We start from the raw sequence: 26,220 nt of genomic DNA, 5'->3' as shown, positions 1-26,220 counted from the left end.
ACTTCGCCAGTCAATACTGCTGCAGAGGATAAGTTCATTAGAGTTACCAGCCCCAGAAATTGCAGCTCAAATAAATGCTTCACAGAGTTCAAGTAACAGACACATCTCAACATCAACTATTCAGAGGGGACTGTGTGAATCAGGCCTTCATGGTCGAATTGCTGCAAAGAAACCACTACTAAAGGACACCAATAAGAAGAAGAGACTTGCTTGTGCCAAGAAACACAAGCAATGGACAATAGACCGGTGGAAATCTGTCATTTGGTCTGATGAGTCCAAATTTGAAAATGTTGGTTCCATCCGCTGTGTCTTTGTGAGATGCAGAGAATGTGAACGGATTATCTCCGCATGTGTGTTTCCCACCATGAAGCATGGAGGAGGAGGTGTGATGGTGTGGGGGTGCTTTGCTGGTGACACTGTCAGTGATTTATTTAGAATTCAAGGCACACTTAACCAGCATGGCTACCACAGCATTCTGCAGCGATACGCCATCCCATCTGTTTTGGGCTTAGTGGGACTATCATTTGTTTTTCAATAGGAAAATGACCCAAAACACACCTCCAGGCTGTGTAAGGGCTATTTGACCAAGAAGGAGAGTGATAGAGTGCTGCATCAGATGACCTGGCCTCCACAATCACCCGACCTCAACCCAATTGAGATGGTTTGGGATGAGTTGGACCGCAGAGTGAAGGAAAAGCAGCCAACAAGTGCTCAGCATATGTGGGAACTCCTTCAAGACTGTTGGACAAGCATTCCTCATGAAGCTGGTTGAGAGAATGCCAAGAGTGTGCAAAGCTGTCATCAAGGCAAAGGGTGGCTACTATGAAGAATCTAAAATCTAAAATATATTTTTATTTGTTTAACACTTTTTTGGTTAATACATGATTCCATACAGTGAGGGAAAAAAGTATTTGATCCCCTGCTGATTTTGTACGTTTGCCCACTGACAAAGAAATGATCAGTCTATAATTTTAATGGTAGGTTAATTTGAACAGTGAGAGACAGAATAACAACAAAAAAATCCAGAAAAACGCATGTCAGAAATGTTATAAATTGATTTGCATTTTAATTAGGGAAATAAGTATTTGACCCCCTCTCAATCAGAAAGATTTCTGGCTCCCAGGTGTCTTTTATACAGTTAACGAGCTGAGATTAGGAGCACACTCTTAAAGGGAGTGCTCCTAATCTCAGCTTGTTACCCGTATAAAAGACACCTGTCCACAGAAGCAATCAATCAATCAATCAGATTCCAAACTCTCCACCATGGCCAAGACCAAAGAGCTCTCCAAGGATGTCAGGAACAAGATTGTAGACCTACACAAGGCTGGAATGGGCTACAAGACCATCGCCAAGCAGCTTGGTGAGAAGGTGACAACATTTGGTGCAATTATTCGCAAATGGAAGATACACAAAATAACTGTCAATCTCCCTCGGCCTGGGGCTCCATGCAAGATCTCACCTCGTGGAGTTGCAATGATCATGAGAACGGTGAGGAATCAGCCAGAACTACACGGGAGGATCTTGACAATGATTTTAAGGCAGCTGGGACCATAGTCACCAAGAAAACAATTGGTAACACACTATGCCGTGAAGGACTGAAATCCTGCAACGCCCGCAAGGTCCCCCTGCTCAAGAAAGCACAAATACATGCCCGTCTGAAGTTTGCCAATTAACATCTGAATGATTCAGAGGAGAACTAGGTGAAAGTGTTGTGGTCAGAGACCAAAATTGAGCTCTTTGGCATCAACTCAACTCGCCGTGTTTGGAGGAGGAGGAATGCTGCCTATGACCCCAAGAACAACATCCCCACCGTCAAACATGGAGGTGGAAACATTATGCTTTGGGGGTGTTTTTCTGCTAAGGGGACAGGACAACTTCACCGCATCAAAGGGACGATGGACAGGGCCATGTACCGTCAAATCTTGGGTGAGAACCTCCTTCCCTGAGCCAGGGCATTGAAAATGGGTCGTGGACGGGTATTCCAGCATGACAATGACCCAAAACACACGGCCAAGTCAACAAAGGAGTGGCTCAAGAAGAAGCACATTAAGGTCCTGGGGTGGCCTAGCCAGTCTCCAGACCTTAATCCCATAGAAAATCTGTGGAGAGAGCTGAAGGTTCGAGTTGAAAAACGTCAGGCTCGAAACCTTAATGACTTGGAGAAGATCTTCAAAGAGGAGTGCGACAAAATCCCTCTTGAGATGTGTGCAAACCTGGTGGCTGTCACGGATTCTGCCGAGGCTGCTCCTCCTCCTTGTTCGGGCAGGCTTCGGCGTTCGTCGTCCCCGGAGTACTAGCTGCCACCGTTGAATGTTTCTTTGTTTGATTGCTTTTGTCTGTCTATTGCACCTGTGTCCGTTTGTGTCTGATTATGTGTTCTATAAGTTGCCTGTTTTGTATTGGTTAGGTTGTATGTTGTTTTTCGCCTGTCAGTTAGTGCTGCGTGTTTGCTCTGTTTGTTGTTTTGGAGTTTACGCACAGTTTGCGTAATCGCTCGCCTCTGTGTTTTTGAGGCCGTTTATTGTATTTTGCCTAGTGGTATACTAGTAAACTTTGTTGGACTAAGCTTCGGTGTCCTGCGCCTGACTTCCACACCACACTTACATCAGCCCTTGACAGAACAACACACCATTATGGAGTCAGCAGGAGCAGCGGCGGCACCCAAGTCGCTGGAGGATCGGATCAGCGACCAAGACACCATGATCCGGCAACTTGGGGCCGCCATGAACGAGGTGTCCAACACTCTACGCCGGTTGGTTACGGGAGAGGTGCCCACGCCTTCGCACACCTTACCATCACCATCGGCCAGTCCTCCTCTCCCAGCACCGGAACCCAGTGGCATTCGGCTCTCGCTCCCGAGGGCATATGATGGTTCTGCAGCCGGGTGTCAGGGGTTCCTCCTGCAGGTGGAACTATACCTGGCCACCATACACCCGGTGCCCTCGGGATACGAGAGCGTCTCCGCCCTCATCTCCTGTCTATCCGGCAAGGCGTTGGAGTGGGCCAACGCCGAATGGAGGGGAATAGACGCCGCTACCATCACCTACGCGGAGTTCTCCCGCCGCTTCAGGGCTGTGTTCGATCATCCACCTGAGGGGAAGGCGGCGGGGGAGCGTCTGTTCCACCTCCGACAGGGGAAGAGGAGTGCACAGGAGTTCGCCCTGGAGTTCCGGACTCTAGCGGCGGATGCGGGGTGGAATGAGAGGGCCCTCATCGACCATTACCGGTGTAGCCTACGAGAGGACGTTCGTCGTGAGCTGGCCTGCAGGGACCCCAACCTATCCTTCGACCAGTTGGTGGACATTTCCATCCGTCTCGACACCCTGCTGGCTACCCGCGGACGTCCCGAGTGGGGGTCGTCCATTCCACCCTCCAGCACCTCCAAGCCGATTCCCATGGAGCTTGGGGGTGCTGGCGCTAGGGAGAGGAGGAGAGAGAACCCGAGGGGGGCCGTCCCCTGCACCAACTGTGGCCGTGGAGGACACACTGCGGCTAGGTGCTGGGGAGGGTCTCCTGGGAGAGGGGACAACAGGTCACGCACCGGGGAGTCATTTCAGGTGAGTAGGCGCCCCACTTACCCAGAGCTCTCTGTTGGTCACATGAGTATACCTGTGAGATTTCCACAGGTGGCACCTCATTCCCAGCATAAGGCGCTAGTAGATTCAGGTGCAGCTGGGAATTTTGTTGATCGTGAATTTTGTTATAGGCTAGGAATTCCCCTTCGGCCGGTAGAAGCCCCTTTTCCTGTTCATGCCCTAGACAGCCGGCCGCTGGGGTCGGGGTTGATCAGAGAAGTCACAGCACCACTTAAGATGACGACGCAGGGGGGTCATGAGGAGATCATTCTGTTTTATCTGATCAACTCTCCTGCGTATCCCGTGGTGCTGGGGCTTCCCTGGTTAAGCGCCCATGATCCTACCATTGCGTGGCAACAGAGGGCTCTTGTGGAGTGGTCTGCCCAGTGTGTAGGGAAATGTCTAGGTGTTTCCTTAGGGGCGACCTCGGTGGAGAGTCCGAACCAAGTGCCCGCAATGCGCATTCCCCCTGAATATGAGGATTTAGCACTTGTGTTCAGCAAAACTAGGGCAACACGGCTACCACCTCATAGACAGGGGGATTGTGCGATAGATCTCCAAACAGGAGCGGCACTTCCGCGGAGCCGTGTGTATCCCCTGTCTCAAGAAGAGACAGCGGCTATGGAGACTTACATAGCCGAGTCCTTGGTACAGGGATACATCCGGTCCTCCACTTCCCCGGTTTCCTCGAGTTTCTTCTTTGTGAAGAAGAAGGACGGGGGTTTGCGCCCGTGTATTGATTACCGTAGTCTCAATCAGATCACGGTTAAGTACAGTTACCCTCTTCCTCTGATTGCGACTATGACGGAGTCATTACGCGGAGCGCGGTTCTTCACAAAGTTGGATCTCAGGAGCGCGTACAATCTGGTGCGCATTAGGGAGGGGGATGAATGGAAAACAGCATTTAGCACCACCTCGGGTCATTACGAGTATCTCGTCATGCCATACGGGTTAATGAATGCTCCTTCAGTCTTCCAATCCTTTGTTGACGAGATTTTCCGGGACATGCATGGGCAGGGTGTGGTAGTATACATTGACGACATCCTAGTGTACTCTTCTACCCGAGCCGAGCATGTAGCCCTGGTGCGCCGAGTATTGAGGAGGCTGTTGGAGCATGACTTGTATGTTAAGGCAGAGAAATGCCTGTTTTTCCAGGAGTCCATCTCCTTTTTGGGTTATCGATTGTCCGCGTCTGGTGTGAAGATAGAGGTTGACCGTGTGTCGGCCGTGCGTAATTGGCAAACTCCAACCACTGTAAAAGAGGTGCAGCAGTTTTTGGGTTTTGCTAATTACTACCGGAGGTTTATCCGGGGCTTTGGACAGGTGGCAGCTCCCATTACGTCCCTGCTAAAGGGGGGTCCGGTGCGTCTGCAGTGGTCAGCTGAAGCGGACAGGGCATTTGTTAGACTGAAGAACCTGTTCACTTCGGCTCCGGTGCTGGCGCATCCGGACCCCGCTTTACCATTTCAAGTTGAGGTAGACGCGTCCGAGGCTGGTATTGGGGCAATCCTGTCGCAACGGTCCGGCACGCCACCCAAGCTCCGCCCCTGTGCGTTCTACTCTAAGAAGCTCAGCTCGGCGGAGCGTAATTATGACGTAGGGGACAGGGAGCTGTTGGCTGTAGTCCAGGCCCTAAAGGTGTGGAGGCATTGGCTTGAGGGGGCTCAACACCCTTTCCTCATTCTGACTGACCACCGTAACCTGGAGTACATCCGGGCAGCTAGGAGATTGAACCCTCGTCAGGCTAGGTGGAACATGTTCCTGACCCGGTTTGTTTTTAAGATCACATACATCCCAGGGTCCCAGAACGGTAAGGCAGACGCCCTGTCCCGGCGGTATGACACAGAGGAGAGGTCCATTGAGCCTACTCCCATACTACCGGAGTCTTGTCTGGTGGCTCCGGTGGTGTGGGAGGTCGATGCGGAGATCGAGCGGGCACTGCGTACCGACCCTACTCCCCCCGAGTGTCCTGTGGGGCGGACGTACGTTCCGCTCGAGGTTCGTGACCGCCTTATTTATTGGGCTCATACATCACCCTCCTCTGGACATCCAGGTATTGGCCGGACAGTGCACTGCCTTAGCGTGAAATACTGGTGGCCAACGTTAGCTAGGGATGTGAGGGTTTATGTCTCCTCCTGCTCGGTGTGCGCCCAGTGTAAGGCGCCTAGACATTTGCCCAGGGGAAAGTTACATCCCCTGCCCGTTCCACAACGACCATGGTCCCACCTCTCGGTGGATTTTGTGACCGACCTTCCCCCCTCCCAGGGGAATACCACCATTTTGGTCGTTGTGGATCGGTTTTACAAGGCCTGTCGTCTCCTCCCAATGCCGGGTCTCCCTACTGCCCTACAGACCGCTGAGGCCCTATTTACCCATGTGTTCCGGCACTATGGGGTCCCCGAGGATATTGTGTCTGACCGAGGTCCCCAGTTCACCTCCAGAGTCTGGGGGGCGTTCATGGAACGCTTGGGGGTCTCGGTGAGCCTTACCTCGGGGTACCACCCAGAGAGCAATGGGCAGGTTGAACGAGTCAACCAGGATGTGGGTAGGTTTCTGAGGTCCTATTGCCAGGGCCGGCCGGAGGAGTGGTCTAGGTATATCCCCTGGGCAGAGATGGCCCAGAACTCTCTCCGCCACTCCTCCACCAATTTAACACATTTCCAGTGTGTTTTAGGGTATCAGCCGGTCCTGGCACCATGGCACGAGAGCCAGATCGAGGCCCCTGCGGTGGATGAGTGGATTCGGCGCTCGGAGGAGATGTGGGACGCTGCACATGTCCATCTGCAGCGGGCCATCCGTCGACAGAAGGCGAGCGCCGATCGCCACCGCAGTGAGGGACCGGTATACGCACCGGGAGATCGAGTCTGGCTCTCGACTCGAAACCTGCCCCTCCGCCTGCCCTGCCGGAAGCTGGGTCGGCGGTTTGTGGGGCCCTTTAAAGTCCTGAGAAGATTGAACGAGGTGTGTTACAGGTTACAACTGCCTATTGATTACAAGAATATTAACCCCTCGTTCCATGTGTCTCTTCTCAGGCCGGTGGTAGCTGGCCCACTCCAAGAAGATGAGATAGGAGAGACCCCTCTGCTCCCATTGGACATCGAGGGGTCCCCCGGCGTACAGGGTCCGGACCATCTTGGACTCGAGGCGCCGGATGAGTGGTCTCCAGTATCTCGTGGAGTGGGAGGGGTACGGTCCGGAGGAACGGTGCTGGGTGCCTAGGAGGGACATCCTAGATCCATCCCTCCTGACTGAGTTCCACCGTGGGCACCCCACGCGCCCGGGTCCTTGTCCTCCGGGCCGTCCCCGAGGCCGGGGTCGGCGCACGGCTGGAGCCACGCGTCAAGGGGGGGGTACTGTCACGGATTCTGCCGAGGCTGCTCCTCCTCCTTGTTCGGGCAGGCTTCGGCGTTCGTCGTCCCCGGAGTACTAGCTGCCACCGTTGAATGTTTCTTTGTTTGATTGCTTTTGTCTGTCTATTGCACCTGTGTCCGTTTGTGTCTGATTATGTGTTCTATAAGTTGCCTGTTTTGTATTGGTTAGGTTGTGTGTTGTTTTTCGCCTGTCAGTTAGTGCTGCGTGTTTGCTCTGTTTGTTGTTTTGGAGTTTACGCACAGTTTGCGTAATCGCTCGCCTCTGTGTGTTTTTGAGGCCGTTTATTGTATTTTGCCTAGTGGTATACTAGTAAACTTTGTTGGACTAAGCTTCGGTGTCCTGCGCCTGACTTCCACACCACACTTACATCAGCCCTTGACAGTGGCCAACTACAAGAAACGTCTGACCTCTGTGATTGCCAACAAGGGTTTTGCCACCAAGTACTAAGTCATGTTTTGCAGAGGGGTCAAATACTTATTTCCCTCATTAAAATGCAAATACATTAATAACATTTTTGACATGCGTTTTTGGGGATTTTTTTGTTGTTATTCTGTCTCTCACTGTTCAAATAAACCTACCATTAAAATTATAGACTGATCATTTCTTTGTCAGTGGGCAAACGTACAAAATCAGCAGGGGATCAAATACTTTTTTCCCTCACTGTATATGTTATTTCATCGTTTTGATGTCTTCACTATTATTTTACAATGTAGAAAATAGTAAAAATAAAGAAAAACCCTTGAATGTGTAGGTGTGTCCAAACATTTGACTGGTACTGTACATATTCAAATATTCCCATATACTCGATGGTCGATATTCATGCCATAAGAAGGAATTCCCCTCGACCACACCCACAAATTGTGGGAAACAAACATTCTTTCCCATTGACCCCCATTGTAAAAGAGCCAAATTCATCATCGATTTTTTGTTATATAGAAGTAACAAAACATGCCGAAAATATGCTGTTTAGTTGTACATGTAACAATGTCAAAAATACTGACCTATGTTTCACAATGCTCCCACATAGAGAAATATATCATGCGAGAAGAGCCCTGTGGCTTCAGGCTATTCGGTGTGGAAGACTGGGAAAGTGTGGGAACTCGGTGTCCAAGTAGGCTACAGGTAGCTATGTGTGTGGAAAACATTTAAGGTAAGACATCTAACTCGTTTGGTATAGTCAGTTTATTTGTGTTGTTAGTCTTGGCTAGCTTAATGTTCTGGTCGGTAGCAAAAAGGTGACATTTTTGCTGTGAGACAATAGGGTAACCAAGGTAACCACGGGTCTAAAGCTTCTTCAGATATAAATGGTTCTTGGTACAACCCTGTCCCTCCGCAAAGAACCCCTTTGGAACCCTTTTTAAAAAGAGTGTAGTAATTAGATCAGTTTCGTTCAATGTAATAATACTAACTAACTCAAGATGTGATAAAAGTGTTACAAAAATCATTAATTGCTTTATTTTAAATGTTAGGAGTCAGGGTGTGGGACAGCCACCTCTCAATAGGAATGGGTATTTAAACAATGACTTTGTACAATATTAATTTAACAATGTTTGTAATTGTCTTGGAATGAATTAGAATATATCATGATATAAATACATTTCAAAGTAAATAAATCAAAGTTTAAAGACTTATCTGGGTTTTTCTAATTGTATTTTTGATTGGGGACAGCAATTTGAACCACTTCTGTAGAATCACCAATACAAGTCAGCCAATAGATTATTCAGCCAATCGATAAATTGGTGGAATTATCTATTGATTGACTGAGTACTGACACAGTATACTAACACAATCTATGGTTGTGACAAAGGGCAGTAGGCCAGATTCAAACCTTTATGGATACTTTTAGCCATGTGTACCGCAGGGCTGCGGAAATACTGCTACACCAGCCAGGTGTCTGTAAGAGATCTAAAACGCTGCCTTCAGGATCAGTGTGGAGAGAAACATTTACAGTAAATCCCCAACCGCCAATGTTGTACATAATCATTGTTCTTTATTAAAACATAGAAAAGCCTGTTGATATAAATGAAATATTAACACAACAGTTGTTAATGCCATTTTGTATGTGAAAAAAAAATATGTTAAAGTTATTAGTCACATAGAAACTGTTTATATGGAAATCTTTTTATTTGCTATTATGACAACCTTGTGGCCAATTATGGGTTAAAGCTAAGATATGTCAGTGGAACCCATAGATGTAGAAAGAGGACTCTGGATGGATAGAACCTGTTTCACCATGAACATTGCCATTGAGGGCTTTCACCATTTTAAAGTAGTCAACTCTTTGGGACTTCCTATGGGTTAAATTAAGGAAGGATCACATGATTCCATCCAGGTAATCAGGAGGGACCAGCCAATGAATTATACTCCTGAGGAAACATTCCAGAACTGCAGGTGGCAGTAAATCACCAACCTTGGCTTTATACCTGTTCAGAAAATACACTCCAGGTGGCAGTATGCACCCTTTTAGTTTGTTTACCGACTCATAGAAGTAGAATAAAAATTAATTGACTACTTTAAAGTAACTGTCCAGTGTTTCCAGATATCTATGAAATATGACCTATAATTCATTACAATATGAGTGAAATAGTTTTTATTCCAAAAAATGGTAATTAAGTATGTTAAAATGCAGCTTTTCTGTGTTGTAATGGTGTGGGCGTACCCAAACAACAGAATGGTGTGGGCGTACACCAGTCATTAAAAATATTAATGCGAGTAGACCGCTGGTTGGCCAGCTCATCCTCTTCAGGAGGATGTCATCATCCTCTATGAGGAAATAGCAAGCATTTTTTTTCTGTTTGAGATACAAGTTTGAGGTGGGGATTCTGAAGTGTTTTTTCTCCAATTTATGTTTTGGCCACAAATGAGTATAGGATGAGCCAACAACATTATTTGGGTATGAGTTAACATAATATGACATTTTAAAAGTGAGATTATCACTGGACAGTTACTTTAAAATGGAGATAGCCCTCAATTGCACTGCCCATCCAGTCTCAGAAGCCATTATAGCACAGATACAATGATGAGCCTTCTTTATACCTCTATGGTGGAACCTAATTAGAAAAAACTAGCGTGATTAATACGGTTTCATTTGTGGATTAATACCTTTGGGTATACCTTTTGATTTCAAGACAATCATCTATTTTACCTAATTTTGTGTACCTTTTTGAGTTAGATCCCAATTTATATTTATAGTAAAACTGTCTATGCTTACGTGGAAACCATGCTTGCTTTATTTTGTGTGACATACCTGGACATTCTGTGAGTAAATTAAATGTGATTTTTGTTGCAACCAAGAAATTATCTTGTGCCCTTTCTTGGAAATGCGTTGGGACCCTCTCTGTAAGGTGTCAAAGGAAGTGGCCTATTAGAATGTTGGGACATTGTTTGAAGCCACAACATCAGTGTTTGTTGTTAGTAGTTCGTTCTCTCAGTGATGACAAAATCTCTATATTAGGTTTAGTAAAGCATGCATACAAAATAGCATTTGATTAAATGTGGAAGACACATTTCGGTTGAATGCCTTCAGTTGTGCAACTAACTAGCTATCCTCTTTCCCTTTTGGTATTGCAGGGAAAGACAGACAGGTAAGGACAGTACAAGTACTGTACAATTAAAAGGGCTGTGTAGCTACAGTATTTAATGCAAGTGAGTGCAAAGAAAACATTAAACAGCATTATAAAAACGTACAATGCAGCCTTGATAAAGTGTAAAAATATAAATAATGCATGCCACTCTGAAGACAAGCTGATAGGAATACATTGCATAGAGTTTGTGAGGGCCTGAGTGTCAAGACTTCTGTCGCCTTATCCCTTGGACGAAGACAGGCATAGTACTCAGCTGCTCCGTAGAGTAACTCCTAAGAGAAAGGCTTCACAATTTTCATTGAGATGTAGTTCTGGAGAGGCAAGAGAAAACATTTAATTAGTAAAACACATCTTTGTCTTTGATTTAAAGTAAGGTTAAATCATCTGCTATATTCATATGTAGGATGCATTCGTGGAGTGGAATTATTGCAATATTGCACTCTATTATCAGATCAAATAAATGCTGAGGTATGCTTAATTTTACCATATTACGTTGCAATTCAGCCTATCAAAGGAATGATGCACGTTGCCTGTCTACACTATATGCGTGAAGATACCCAGTTTTGTTGAATTGGTAAGGTTGGATTTAATGATCACATACAAACACAACAAATGTATGCACTATGCACTCACTGTAGTTGCTATGGATGAAAGTGTCTTCTAAGTGGCATAGATATATTAGTATTATAGATTACAAGGACATATATCTTACTGGTAGGGAGAACAGCAGGATCCCAAGGAACAAGAGCACAAGCAGGAGGACTATCAAACCAATGAAGATCCATTTGAATCTGCGCCATATGATGAACTTCATGGTCTTGCATGGACTGGTGAACCAGAAGAAGGAAGTGTCGGGGCGACTGTATGGGGAGAGAAACAACAAAGCACATTTTTCTGGGTGCTCATCCATTTGACTTGATGTTACATTGTGTTCTAAAATGGGGGGAGGGTAACCATGCGTAGGCCGAAGCAAGCCCAGTTTGAAATGTAGACTCTTATTGGGTGCATGTTGTCACTGAACGTTTTAGCACTATGTAGTTAGTATGTTAAAACATTCTACTTACAATGTACAAGCTACAATGTTTATTGTCGTAGGTGGTTGAAAGGTAACTTGTGGATGTGGTCTTACTTAGGAAAGTCTAGTTTGGGGTTCATGTTGGGTTCGTCCCGGCCCTTCCCAGCAGGCCTCTCTTCTACCTCCCTCTCTTCCACTATTTCCAGGGTCATCTCCACCTTCCCCTATGGGAACACAGAGACAGTCATGAACACTCCGCAGACTTTCTCATCCATCGTCTATGTGATCTATAAACACATTTAGCCCTAAAGCTTGTGACTTTCACGTCGTTCTGTTTATCAATACTGTGTAAAGGATCAAACTGACTGAATACTGTCGCCTATGCGCAGGCATTTCTGGTTATCAATTCATTCACAATGACACATGATCCACTATACGAATTTCCTTTGAGGAAATCTGTATTATCTTATTTTACATTTACATCTTAGGCTTATCCAGAGCGGCTTTCATTCATCTTAAGGTAGCTAGGTACGACAACCACATACCACAGTTATAGTAACTTTCCAATGGGAAAGGTTGGTGTGTGTGCGTGCGTTCTGTTCATGTGTGTGTGTTGTCCGCAGGGCCGGCCCTACCGATAATCAACATAAACGGACGCTAGGTCAGTGTCAGAGTCTCAACTTCCTGTTGAGAGTTATAATAGTAGAAAACACAAGGTGTAATTTTGAAATTTGGTAGTACATCAGCAGTGTTCCTCCATTGATTTTGGAGGCACAAAGGTAGCCTAGCGGTTAAGAGAGTTGGGCCAATAACCGAAAGTTCGCTGTTTCAAATCCCCGAGCTGACTAGGCGAAAAATCTGACATGTCCATGAGCTGAGCTCCTGTATGTCACTCTGGATAAGAGCGTCTGCTAAATGACTTTTGTTAGTCGCTCTCATCCAGATATTGTATGAACATGGCATAAGTCATGGTAGAATTGCAGTAAATTAGCTTTTAACTGCAAAATATTCTCTCCGCCCCATGGCAGAATGTGTAGAATTGCAGAAAAATGTATTTAAATCAGCGACATTTTCTCTACTCAAGGCAAAACCGGGAAATTAACTTAGAATTTGCCATTTTTTCTTTCAGTTTCACAACAGGACTTACACCCAGGATGTGCTTCCCGTCCTGCTCTATCATACAAGGCCACCAGCCCCGCACAGACTTCTGGGAGAACAGAGAGTTGGGCTGTGGTTGTTTGGAAGGGGTGGAGCCTGTAACCCCTGGCAACATTTTCAGACTGCATTTCTCAGGGGTCTTGGCAGGGGGGATCAGATGAAGCAGGTCCAACTCAACTGTGCCTGTGTCCCAAATACAACACAAACTGGATTAGCAATCCCTTTATATCAACGTTTCCTTCTCACATTTCCTACTCACCGTTATCTGTTATGTACTGCAGACCTGGGTTTAAATAAGATTGGTTTTCAGATGCTGATGGATGTTTCTTGTTATTGTCTTGATGGACAATACACATTAATTCATTCAATGAGTCAGTCAGTCATTCAGTCTGTCAGATTTTTGGGGACATCTGGTGATGTTAAAAAGAGGAACACTTTGTATCAGTTACTTTAGATCAGAGGAAAGAAATATAACTTACCCAGGTAGTCATCCAGTGAGAATTTGTCATTGTCCCAAATCTGGACGATCAACTTTGGGGGCGTCCGAAACTCGGTTTGGTCCAGATTCCAAAAATGCTCCTGACAACAAACCAAAACAAACACTTTTGGATGTTAGTCTGGAACTCAACATCTGCCCAACATACACGTTTCTTCAACTATTATTTATTGTCAAACTTTGACTAAATTTGTCATAATGCTTCACTTCAGGTCGAAATTGTAAAAGCGAATGTGTTAGCTCAGTTGGTAGGGCATGGTGTTTGCAATACCAGGATAGTGGGTTCGATTCCTGGTACCACCCATACATAAAATGTATGCACAACACGCATGACTAAGTCGCTTTGGATAAAAGTGTCTGCTAAGTGACGTATAGCATTATATTATAGTCAAATAAAAGCAATAAATAATTAACGCACTTTCCTGGAAATGAGGCACAGTTGCTCTGCGGGCAGGTAGTCAAAGCCAAAGACAAATCGCCAGTTGAAGCTGCCGTCACCATCCAGGGATCTGTAGTGGACGTCTGTCTTCTGCTTGTCCTCCTCCATACCAGGCATCCATCTGCAAATAAACAAACCGTCACACTGTTTCTCACTTTAGATAGCTAGTGATACGTCTGGGCTGAGATACAGGTCGATTAAGTGGCTCAAAGCATAGTCCAGTTTCAGCTGGAATTAAACATTAAGGCAGGGGTGTTTGAGTTTTAAAAATATGTATTTTTATTTGTTTTGGACAAAAAAAAATGTGTGGGGGGGAAACAAACTCAATATACTTTAAAATTGAAATGGTGTAGAAATGATAATGGACCTACATTCATACAGTTTCTTGACCGTGTCCAGCTCGCTAATTATCACCGAAATGAAAGCTATAGTAGGGAGCATCAGAAATTCCCAAAACGATGGATAGAGGACTATTTTTTGCCAATTTTGACGCAGAGGAAATATAACAAATGTTCAGTGCGTCCCTTTAGACTTCGTTGAAGACCGAATGCGGCCTCCGGGGCAAAATGAGTTTGACACCCCTGCTCTAGGGCCTATTTACTCCATCAACAATACATGATTGTTTCTCTATCAATTCCCTGTTTACTGTTGTGTATGCCACCAATCGAGTAGGCAATGGGGTACACTCTCATGCACTCTGCAATGAAAACATTTCAACATAAGAATGAAGTGAAGGTTGGTCGTGTCTTTACTTGTGTGTATTTTTTTATGTTTGTTTTGGACACCTAGGTTTTCCTGCTAGAACCAGCACCTGGATCTAAAGTAGATGGACAGCTGGTCACAGGGTTTTCACTTCTTTTTTGCACACTTAAAATGTAGGGTTCACTACCCTTGCTTGATCAGCAATACAGTACAATCCGTATGAGTAGCCAATCACTCAATGCTGTACCATTGAGTAGCCAATCACTCAATGCTGAACCATTGAGTAGCCAATCATGCTCTGCCATACCCTTTGACATAAATGTCACTCATCTCCTCTCCGGTGATGCTGGTCTCATCCAGTATGACATCAGTGGTGTTCCAGACGATAGCCCGCAGGAAGTACCTGTTGAAAAACATCATACTCTTAAAGGCTCAATCTGCCATTTCAATAAACAGCCTGACACTGTCACTTTGTTTGGTAAATGTAAAGGTATGGGGTGGGGATGTAACCACGCAAAGTAATAGGCAGAGCTGAGAATGCAAGGACAGACTGTCTATGGGATTTACACAATTCATGCACAGTCATCCTGATTCCCATGTAAAATAGCCTTATGAGTAACCGAAATGTATGTTTTCTCTCATGTCTAACTATCAGTAATGGTGAAAAGACAATTATATTTGCTGACACCCTGCAGTCAAATTTTGGCACCAATAGAATAGCTAGCTAGCTATGTAAACCTCTCCCCTCCACGATGATGGTTACAAGGTGGTACTTATTTAAATTAGGTAAGAGAATAAGACGTTACCATTGGTGTATTAAAATTAGGCTTTAAGTCATGTCACATAAAGCCTCCATTAACCCTGCCTCCTGAGTTCACATTTTTAACACAGAGGAGGAAGCCAGTAAGTTTATGATAAAACTTAATCAATGTACCAGCAACAGTCATTTCTTGTACTTTGGTCATCCTACTTTGATCTGGTTTCATCCAAATATCATCAAATATAATGAAAAACATGACTTGACTGTGCGGGATCTTTAAAAACTATTGTAGTATTCATTTGTAATGTATGAAGGCCCTCACTTCTTGGCTTGGCGTGGAGTAATGTGGCAGGGAGGTCCCGGTAAACCCAGGCTCTTCGGGAAGATGTCCACCCACATCTGAATCCTTCCCTACAGATGGGGAGAGTGAGAGCCAATACAATTGGTAAGTATTCTCTAGACCAGCCTTTCTCAAACCTCTCCTTGGGGACCCCCCAGAGCTAGCAAAGGTGATTCAACTTGTCAACTAAACATCAACGTCAAGCCCTTATTTCTTGAATCAGGTGTGCTAGTTCAGAGCTACAACAAAATTGTGAAACGTCTGGGGGTCCCAGAGGAGAGGTTTGAGAAGCACTGCTCTAGACAATGTCATGTTGTCACACAACAAACAAACACCTCATGTAGACATTTCTTTTTTTCCCTATTTTTTTTCTTGGATAATGTGGCCTGATAATGCAGTACAATGTGTGGACGTTTCATAAGGGCAATAAGGAGACACTTTATAATAAGGTTCATGAATAAGCATCAATACATTATTTATAAACTATTTATGAGCATTTCATTATTTATAAATGCATTTATAAAGTGTTATCAGGAAAACACTAACAAGGTACTAACCTGGGAAAGTGTAGGTTGGTAAGAACTGTAGAGAGTCCTGGTCTCCACATGCTCTGGTACCAGACCCTGTTTCCTGAGGACATGCAGGGCCATCCTCTCCCTGGCTGGACCCAGGTGCTGGTGGATGACTCTGTTGGCCTCTAGCGACAGGACACACAACTCAGTCAGGAGTTTGGGTTGATGTTCAGATGACTAATACATTCACTATGTTGTGGTTGAAGTAAAATGCCAAATGCCACATATAAGAATTTGTTACGCAGAATCTTTTGAATATTAATTCTGTTTTATCTGTGGAACTCCTCCAATAGAACTGAATGTACCTCAGAGGGTTGAATACTAACTTCTTGGGCAAATCTCCCATTGAAATGGATGGTTTACAAGGAGGTCAATTAACACAACCCTTGCCTAGCTAACAACGTGTGGTTTGCTACTGAGTGGTTTACTTTACCAAAGTCCAGCAGACTGTAGTCTCTCCCCCCGAAGGAGAGCGTGCTGCCGTCAGCGGTGTTGTGGGGTGGAGGGATCCCTCTCAGTCTGGCCAGGTTCTCCAGGATCTGGGAGGGCTTCAGCTGATCCCTCCACTGGTTGGTCCCTGAGCTGTTTTGTAATGTTATATAATTATGATATCATATAATACAATAGCATTCCCTAGTGGGGGCTGGATTAGGCCAGAATAAAAATTGAGCTGAACTGGGCAACTACAGGCAATTTAAAGGCATGAATTATAAATAAAACGGATCATAGACACAGTCGGAAAGTTGGACAGAGAGACTTGTAGACAGTCGTGTAGACAGACAGACGCACAGACAGACACGCGCACACATGCACATACACACTCACATGCAGTAGGACTGTGGCAGGCCGCAGTAGGAGCCGAAGCGAGAGAGGAGTCTGTTCTCCAGGTCAATGACCGTCTCTCCCACTTTCTCATCTCGGCTGAGCAAGTCATAGTCGTACACGGCTATCTTCAGGTCTTTGTCTTGAGGGAGGAAACAGGACAGCTCAAACATCCTGACACAAGAGGAAGAGATGAGGTTAACTTGGTGAGATGCACTTCTGTGTGCATTGTTGATTTCACTTGGCTGAAACAACTTTATACATTTCAAAATAAAACTAATTCATCCATCCATTCATGCATGAATTCATTTATTAATTAATTAATTAATTCATCCATCCATCCATTAATTCATTCATTCATTCAACAGTTTCAGTGGCATTTTGACAGTTTTCTATAAGTGAAGGTTTTAGTTAAAACTACTACTGTATTCTACCTGCCAAACTCTGGATTAAGGGTGTTTGGTTTGTAGTCATCTCTGTCATCTTTTGTTTTCTTCCCCAAAGAGATCTTGATGTAAGGGTCACACTAAAAAGCAAAAACAAACACAAATGTTGAAATATGGTATGGTGTTAGTGTGGGAAAAGGCTATATAGAATTGATAGGCTGGTCAGAGCAGCGCTACGGCGGGAGCCCGATCCGGGCGGAGGTCCATCGAGGAGGATGTACGTACCCAAGGCTGTGGGCTCGCGACTGCTTCAGTGGGAGCACGCGTCCGACCTCACCAGCCATCCGGAGGGGGGCGCCAGGACGTTGGAGTTCCTGCGTAGGAGGTTCTGGTGGCCATCTGCTGAGGGGGATATGCGCGCCTTCGTGGCTGCTTTTTCTGGTGTGCGCACGCATGAAGGGCTCACGTCAGCCCGCGGCAGGGCTGCTCCGACACCTGCCTATCCCCAAGCGCCCCTATTCCCAGAGCAAGAGAAGGAGGCGGCGGTCCCGTCGGGCCATTCAGAGTTGTCCGGCGAGTCAACCCAGTGACCTACCGCATTCAACTTCCCCCCACCATGCGGGTGCATCCCACATTCCATGTGTCCCTCCTCTAGCCCGTCGCCACCTGTCCCCTGGCTCCCCTTCCTCGTCCTGTTCCCCCGCTGAGCCTCGTCGGAGGACAGCCGGCTTTTACGGTGGACCGGATGGGGAGGGGTCTCCTATTTCTGGTGGACTGGGAGGGTTATAGGCCGGTGGAGTTGTCCGGGGTGCCCAGGAGGGACATTCTGGACCCAGGGCTGATACAGCATTCCGTCGCCTCCACCCAGAGGCGCCAAGGTGAACGGCTGGGGCCGAGGTGAACGGCTGGGGCGTCGGGGGGGGGGGGGCGGGGCACTGTTACAGGAGTGGGTCACAGTTCCGGAGCGACCCACTTGGTGTCATCCTCCGACAACCATAGGCACCTCCTCACTCACAGTCGGGACTAATTATATGCCTATTGGTGTCACCTGTGGCTATCTGATTCACCTGTGTATTTATGTCCTCACTTCCCTGTGTTCCCTTGCTCAGTTTTCTCTGCTAATTCCTTGATGTCAAGCAGTACGTATCAGTGTCGGATCACGTGACGGAGTTACAGGTACTTGAGAAGTGTTCTCCCTGTGTCATTGTGTTTTTCCAGTTAGAGTTAGTATTTCATATTGTTTGCTGTCAGCCTGTTTTTTGGACCACCAGTAAAGATCCTTGTTTCACCATCCTTGCCTACTGCCTACTGTCTATCCTGCACCGCACCTGGGTCACACCTCACACCAACCCTTACACACTCACCATGCCGTTGTTGTCTTTAGGCTGCAGGTCCATGCATCGCACCACGTAGATCCTGACCAGGCACTCCTGCAACCCGCTCTCAGGCAGCTCTCTGAACTGGCGCGGCGGGGCTGGCACCTCTGGGTCATCAGATAGGGGGTACACCCGGAACGAGCCCTACAGGACAGGACACACCAGCAGGGTCAGGGGTCAAAAGTCAGGCTTGGTGTCAATACTTAGGCTGGGTTCACATATAGAGTGGAGAAAATGAGGACGTTTTATCATTGATCCTACATTGATCCTACATTGATCCCCCACCAGCTATATGTACAGGGCTTTAAAAGGCCCCCAGTCTCCTTCTTCTGAGTGAATTTAGAATTTAAGCACTGCATTTTAGAATTGGCACGGATAACCCTCCATATGCTGTGGCATGACACACACACAAAAAAAGACTGCATCTGTTAGCGAGAGCAATCTGGTAGGAACTCCACAAAGGCCACAAGGTGGCAAGAAAATGCTTTTAATATCGATGTTCACTGGGGATCACTGCGGATAGTTGGGCGTTATGCCTGTTATGCATGTATACAGGATCAGTGTAGAGAGCAGAGTCGGAGTGCTGATTTCCCTTTTAGATAATAATGATCATAATGAATAAGATCAGAACATACTCTGAGACACTTTTTGAAAATGGGCTCTGGACAGGACTCCCTTGAAAATATATCTTAACAGGATGACGTGTATACATGAAGGATCATACATTCTTAAGAAAAAAAGGTCTGTGATCACCTTGAACTCTCCGACCACTGAGGGGTCATCCTCCTCATCCTCAGTCTTCCCCCGCTGCAGTCGGAACGTTTTACAGAAATCTGTCAGCCCTCGGAACTCTGGGACCTCCTCCAGCTCACCTTCATACACCTGTGAGAACACACAAATATCACACTGTTATACACATGAGAGGACACATACATATTTTTTTACATTTTAGTCATTTAGCAGACGCTCTTATCCAGAGCGACTTACAGTTAGTTAGTGAGTGCATACAAACGCACATATCACACAACCTGAAATACCTTAAGACACACACAGATACACATACACAAATCAAAATCTGTAGCTCAATTGGTAGAGCATGGCGCTTGTAACGCCAGGGTAGTGGGTTCGATCCCCGGGACCACCCATACGTAAAAATGTATGCACGCATGACTGTAAGTCGCTTTGGATAAAAGGGTCTGCTAAATGGCATATTATATATTATATAAATCAAGCCCAAAATTATTTGCACCCTCAATAAAGATGACCAAAAAACACTGTATAAAATAAATAATACAAACACAGCTATATTGTATGTGCATATTTGGGGGGAAATGTTATACTAATACAGAGAAAGAGATTTTGTTTAACAAGTAATAACAAAACATCTAAAAAAAGACTCAAAGTTATTGGATCCCGTTTTCAATACCCCAGCACCCTCCCTTTGTGAGGATAACAACACTGAGCCTTTTTCTAAAATGTTTTATGAGATTGGAGAACACATTGGGAGGATTCTTAGACCATTCCTCCATACAAAATATTTTCAGATCCTTGATATCCTTCATCTGCGCTTATGGACTGCCCTCTTCAATTCAAACCACAGGTTTTCAATGGGGTTCAAGTCCGGAGACTGAGATGGCCATTACAAGATGTTGATTTTGTGGCCAAAGAGCTCTATTTTCATGTAATCTGACCATAGCACCGGTTCCAATCCAAGTGCCAATGCCGTTTAGCAAACTCCAGGCGGTGCTATGGTCAGATGACATGAAAATAGAGCTCTTTGGCCATGTACACCAGTGGTGGGTTTGGTGTCGAAAGAAGGATGCGTATGCAGAAAATAACCTCATACCTACTGTAAAATATGGTGGTGGATATTTGATGTTACGAGGCTATTTTGCTTCCACTGGTCCTGGGGCCCTTGTTAAGGTCAACGGCATCATGAACTTTACCAAGTACCAGGATATTTTTGCCAAAAACCTGGTTGCCTCTGCCAGGAGGCTGAAACTTGGCTAGAAGTGGATCTTCCAGCAAGACAATAACCCCAAGCACACATCAAAATCCACAAAGAAATGGTTAATTTACCACAAAATCAACATTTTGTGATGCCATCTCAGTCGCCGGACTTGAACCCCATTGAAAACCTGTGGTTTGAATTGAAGAGGGCAGTCCATAAGCGCAGACGAAGGATATTTATTTCTCATGTTTATCAAGGGTGCCAATAATTTGGGACCTGACTGTATGTACAACCCTGATACACCTGAGATGATACACACAATTCACACACCTTCATACATATGAGAAAACACACATTTCTCACAGCATCACCATTATACTGCTTGTCGTGTAAAAAACTCAGGTGGGTGTTAAACATTGATAGAAAAGGTCCTATGTACAGTCCTTGTGGCCATGGTAAGACAAAATAAAACCAGGTCAACTCAAACCTTTCAGTCATGGAGACAGTAGTGGTAGAACGTTCTTACTGTACCTTTAGGGTGTCGTATCCTTTTTTGAGGTACGGCCCACACTTCTCGTGCTCTCCCATAGAGGCATAGAACTTACTCCACCAGTCAACTGCCTCCTCCTCCTGCAAAACAGGCATACTCAAATAAGCCTCAATAACAGCACATTTTGACTCCGTCAGAAGTGTACAAGCCGTCAAAAATTTCATTATTTCCATCCTTGATAATATGTATTCATAAAAGAAAGGTAAAATCTCACCTTCTCTTTGTGGAGCTAAGAAGAAAAACAGAATCAAATCGTCAGAATGTGTAACCACACAACACAATTTTGCTAGCCTGGTCCCAGATCTGTTTGTGCTATCTTGTCAACTCTTTGTCACTCATTGTCATGCCAAGCAATTTTTACAAGACAGCAGAAACAGCCTGGCACCCAGGCTACAGTGCTGGTACATTTCTGATAAAGTAACACAACACTAAGACAAGCTCATTCTGTAAAGTCCTTTTTGAGTTTTACAGTAGCTACCTCAGTATTAAGGATGGGCCTATCCTCCATGTTAATGATGATGTCTCCTTGAGTTACTGCCATCATGGCCACTAATAAAGTAATACACAACAGAAAAGAAAGGGGGTAGTAAATTGATATATGACATATACAGTACAGTACTCTAGCAATGTTGTGTGTGGATGTGTGTGTGTGTGTGTGTGTGTGTGTGTGCATCTGTGTGCGCATTCGTGCATACATTCATGCCTTCATGCGTATTTGTGTGCGTGCATACGTGGGTCTGTTTGTATGTGTGTACCTTTGGCAGACATGGCCACCTCAGCATTGGTGACGTAGGGGTCACAGCGGAACTCCTCCAGGGAGTAAATGGTACACTGGCCCACGATGGGCTTCCTGCCGAAGGGCCGGTGGTCGATCACCTTCAGAACGATGGGAGGGGTGTACATCTCCTCTTTGGGTAGGAGCTTGGGGGGGGGGCAGGTAGACCAAGGGAAGCAGGGGGTTTAGGGTTAACCTGGCTCAGACAAATCACACAGTGCTACCAGTGATACAGAAACTACATTTTACCTATACATATTAGTCATTTAGCAGACGCTCTTAATGACTTACAGTTAGTGCATAAACTATAGGATCAAATCGAAGACAATTAATTAATTAAACAGAACGCATAATATAAATAAATGCAGAGACTTTTAAACTGGTTTATCTTAATGGTTGTCAAACATTTCAACCTAAGTAATTATTTATTGGGATAGAAAATGCATAAAATTCCTGTAATTGGGGTCCTTAAAGCTGGAATCTTCAGTGGTGATACTGCCACGTCTGTTTGAGATATTACAACAACAAAGACGTTATTTCAAACAACGAACACTGTTTATTTGCTTCAGACATCATTGCACATCATTGCAGGCGCGATACGATTTTTTTGTTTACCATGATGCTGGATGCTCATCTCCTCCATTACAAAAACAATAACAATTGCGCCTGGGGTGACCGCAGGTTAGCGTTTTTTGCCATGAATCATTTTCTTGTGGTCACTAGCTGGCACAGCCACAAAGTTATAAAATCTGATTTTAAACCTAACCTTAACCACACTGCTAGCCCTAATGCCTAACCCTAACCTTAAATTAAGACCAAAAAGCTCATTTTCGTTTTCATGAATTTTTACAATATAGCCAATTTTGACTTTGCAGCTGGCCTATCTAAGGGGAAATCACTCAGTTCTGCCTCCATGGATCCTGCGGGTCGACCAGTGGTGCTGTTTCACCTTTTGCGGATTTCAGCTTTAAGGATTAGCCTGGTCCCAGATCTGTTTGTGCTGTCTTGCCAGCTCCTATGGTCATTGTCAATGCCAAACACAAACATATCTGAGACCAAACTAGTTAAGTATCACCTTGGATAGAAATCTACAGTATGTATCCATTTTATGGTGTACAGATAAAATACCAGTAAATACCACTCAAATGCAGTACATGCATGTCACGTTCATTCAGTCACTTTATTTACGGAGAGAGCATTTTTATTTTCCTTCCAGTCCCTGATATTAATAGTATATCTCATAGAGAGAAGTGTTATACAGTACACTGAGTTTGAAGGGAAGTTGCAGTACCACTTTAAAGAAGAGGACAGATCCGGGGAAATTGGGGTTCTTCTTGATGTTCTTGATGACAGCCGTCTGGACGACCTCCCCCCCACACTCCACTATGAGACTGGGAGAGGTGACCGTGGCCAACTGGTAGGTCTTCATGTTCCTCAGACCCCAGGCTAAGATCTAGGACACAACACACACACATGCTCACACACATGCAGGCACACAGAAACGTGTGAGATTGTGAGAAAGAGAAACACAGAGGAGAATGTGTGTGTGTGTGCATGTGTGCTTGCGTGTGTGCGTGTTCATGTGTGTGAATGTGTGTGTGTGTGTGTGTGTGTGTATGAGTTCATGCATGCACAAATGTGCGTGTGATGGTGTTGCAGGCTGCCTGAGGCCTCACCTCAATGGCGGTAAGCTGTACGACAGGCCTGATTCCCTGGGGAACCATGTAGAGCGTCGTTCCTCGTCTTGGGGGCACCAGGGGCAAGTCACTCTCATTGGCCTAAAAGTAATACACATCAATAAATCAATAAAATGTATTTTATATCGTGATTTTTTAAACAAAAAAAAGTGCTTTACGGTAACTCGACCTGGACTGGAGTTGGTGGAAGTTGCACCAACCACTGACACACAGATATTTTTCACCTGCCTGGTGCTTGAGGTTAGGGGTAGAGCAATCTGATCCTAGATCTGTGGTTAGGAGCTACTTTTACCTTGAATGGTCACCATTTGGAAACAACACTGGGCACTACCCAGCTAGCATATTTGTTTCATTGGAAGTTGTGGGAACATTTTTGGTTCCCCATTTGTTCTGGGAAAGAAGCCATAACTTTCTTAAACGTTCTGAGAACGTAAGTGAAAATTTCACCTGTTCTGGGAACGTCATTTTTAAATTGCAGGGAGGTTCTGAGAACGTTTTATTATGGTTCTCTGAAAATGTTCCTGGGAGGTTTTCAAAACTTTCTGAGAATGGAAATTGGTAGTTAAATATACTATAGTTATCACGTTTCATATTGAATTTATTAACTACAAAAAGGGAAGACCTGTTTTTATTTAAATTCTGGTGCCGCTCTGCACACATAAACTTGTTATCTAGCTAGCATGTTAGCTAGCTCTGGTCTAGCTCTCAAATTCTAAGTGGCATTATATGTAATGGAATGGAACTGAGAGTCATGATCAAGGGCTAGCTCTGGTCCAATGTTAGTTAAGCCAACTCTCTGAAGTTCAGACATTCAAAGTTCCTTCATAGAAACCGCTCCTTAGGTATAATTCTGTGGGTCTAATTTAGATAATACATGTCATAACAACAAGATGCCCAGCGCTTCATGACCAGCGCTCTCCTCACCTGCAAAATGTCAGTCGCATGTCGCACCCTACACTACACTTGTCTGTTCAATGCATGTACATAGCTTGCCCGCTCCATAGCAAGCTGCTCTATCCATTGCTGATGTAATTTAATGTCAAGCTAAAAGTAAAAAAATGTAGATTTCAGAGGTTTAGAAAGGAACAATATAAACTGTTACTTTTTGGGGGTTCAAACCGGTTCAGAACTTTATTTTGCTGGTCGGAACAGTGGAACGGAACGAAAAAAATAATGGTTCTGTTCAGAACGAAACATTTGGAAAATAATTTTGGTTCCAACCCCTGTGCAGAAGTACTGAAATTCCCACAGAAGAACGTTGTTTCTTAACGTTCTCATAACTATTTGAGAACATTCCCAATGTCAAACCAGTTGGAGAATGTTCCTAGAACATTACCAACATTTTAATTAAATGTAACCATTTTGGACGTTTTAGGAAACGTTCTGTTAAAGTAATGAAATACCAAGAAAATAACGTTTATTTGTCAGTTTCCTTAAATGTGCTGAGAATGTTCCAAAGCCAAGCAACTATCCTGCACCATTCCCAGAAAGTTGTGGGAAGGTTGTATGCAAAATAACCATAGGACCACCAAGCTTTCACCAAGCTCTAAGAAACATACGGTTCTCAGAACGTTATGTGCTAGCTGGGTAGTACTTTACCTTGTCTTTCAGCAATAGCTCGGCAGCCACCAGCATCTCTCCAGCGTTGCGGCCTTTCGTGGTGACGGGGAACCACAGCAGTTTGGGGGAGACCGCCGTGCCGGGGTCCAGCTTCACCACAGGGGGGCACGTACAGCGACCCATGGCCTCGTCCTTACCCTGAGAGCCAGACACAGCACAGGGATATGTAGCATCTACATTTACATTTTAGTACATTTAGCAGACAATCTTTTTCAGAGTGACTTACAATCAGTGCATTCAACTAAAGTAGGTAAAACAACCACATATCCAGATAATTCCAAGTAAAACCTAATAGTACAAGAGTAACCGTAAAGGAAAAGATAAATACAACAGTGCACTCATCCAAGATGTTTCCGAGATACACGCTTGAAACAATAAAAGTATCAACTGCTTGCACTAGTCAAAAACAATGGGACATAAATATTGTTGAACTTACAATATGACGCAGTCGAAATAGTCAAGGCTGGATGTGACTTAACAGGGCACAGGTGAATAAGTCCAGGTGAACAGGCAGTGGATGGAAATTGACGGGTGTAATGTATTGACTTGACTCGGACTCACGGGTATCATTGAAATGTACTTTAGTGGTGGTCGCACACATTTACCACATACATGTACATCAGTGTATCACATGTATGTACAGTCGTGGTCAAAGGTTTTGAGAATGATACAAGTACTGGTCTTCACAAACTAAGCTGCTTCAGTGTTATGAGATATTTTTGTCAGATGTTACTATGGTATACTGAAGTATAATTACAAGCATTCCATAAGTGTCAAAGGTTTTTATTGACAATTACATTAAGTTTATGCAAAGAGTCAATATTTGCAGTGTTGACCCTTCTTTTTCAAGACCTCTGCAATCCGCCCTGGCATGCTGTCAATTAACTTCTGGGCCACATCCTGACTGATGGCAGCCCATTCTTGCATAATCAATGCTTGAAGTTTGTCAGAATTTGTGGGTTTTTGTTTGTCCATCCGCCTCTTGAGGATCGACCACAAGTTCTCAATGGGATTAAGGTCTGGGGAGTTT

The 26,220-nt window shown here is 44.9% G+C and overlaps 1 protein-coding gene across 1 annotated transcript in view; it reads right to left on the bottom strand.

Annotated features, from left to right (window-relative positions):
* Positions 1-8,919: 8,919 nt before the first annotated feature.
* LOC311104356 (myoferlin-like) overlaps positions 8,920-26,220 on the bottom strand; it is a 60,017-nt gene continuing 42,716 nt past the window's right edge. The window contains exons 34-54 of the mRNA XM_084146171.1: positions 25,170-25,328; positions 23,550-23,651; positions 23,165-23,326; positions 21,854-22,019; positions 21,577-21,647; positions 21,313-21,327; positions 21,080-21,178; positions 19,351-19,479; positions 18,586-18,741; positions 17,270-17,361; positions 16,839-17,009; positions 16,447-16,595; positions 15,999-16,138; positions 15,424-15,512; positions 14,649-14,744; positions 13,619-13,760; positions 13,184-13,283; positions 12,694-12,887; positions 11,661-11,770; positions 11,244-11,391; positions 8,920-10,842 (exon numbers count right to left, since the gene is read on the bottom strand). Coding sequence (XP_084002297.1) covers positions 10,804-10,842; positions 11,244-11,391; positions 11,661-11,770; positions 12,694-12,887; positions 13,184-13,283; positions 13,619-13,760; positions 14,649-14,744; positions 15,424-15,512; positions 15,999-16,138; positions 16,447-16,595; positions 16,839-17,009; positions 17,270-17,361; positions 18,586-18,741; positions 19,351-19,479; positions 21,080-21,178; positions 21,313-21,327; positions 21,577-21,647; positions 21,854-22,019; positions 23,165-23,326; positions 23,550-23,651; positions 25,170-25,328 — 2,529 coding nt within the window. The 3' untranslated portion in view covers positions 8,920-10,803. The remainder of the gene's footprint in view (positions 10,843-11,243; positions 11,392-11,660; positions 11,771-12,693; positions 12,888-13,183; positions 13,284-13,618; positions 13,761-14,648; positions 14,745-15,423; positions 15,513-15,998; positions 16,139-16,446; positions 16,596-16,838; positions 17,010-17,269; positions 17,362-18,585; positions 18,742-19,350; positions 19,480-21,079; positions 21,179-21,312; positions 21,328-21,576; positions 21,648-21,853; positions 22,020-23,164; positions 23,327-23,549; positions 23,652-25,169; positions 25,329-26,220) is intronic.

Source organism: Coregonus lavaretus, assembly GCF_964263955.1.
Source record: "Coregonus lavaretus genome assembly, chromosome: 28".
NCBI classification, from domain to species: domain Eukaryota; kingdom Metazoa; phylum Chordata; class Actinopteri; order Salmoniformes; family Salmonidae; genus Coregonus; species Coregonus lavaretus.
The sequence above is the reverse complement of the archived record's forward strand: the minus strand, read 5'-3'. Positions and strand labels throughout refer to the sequence as shown.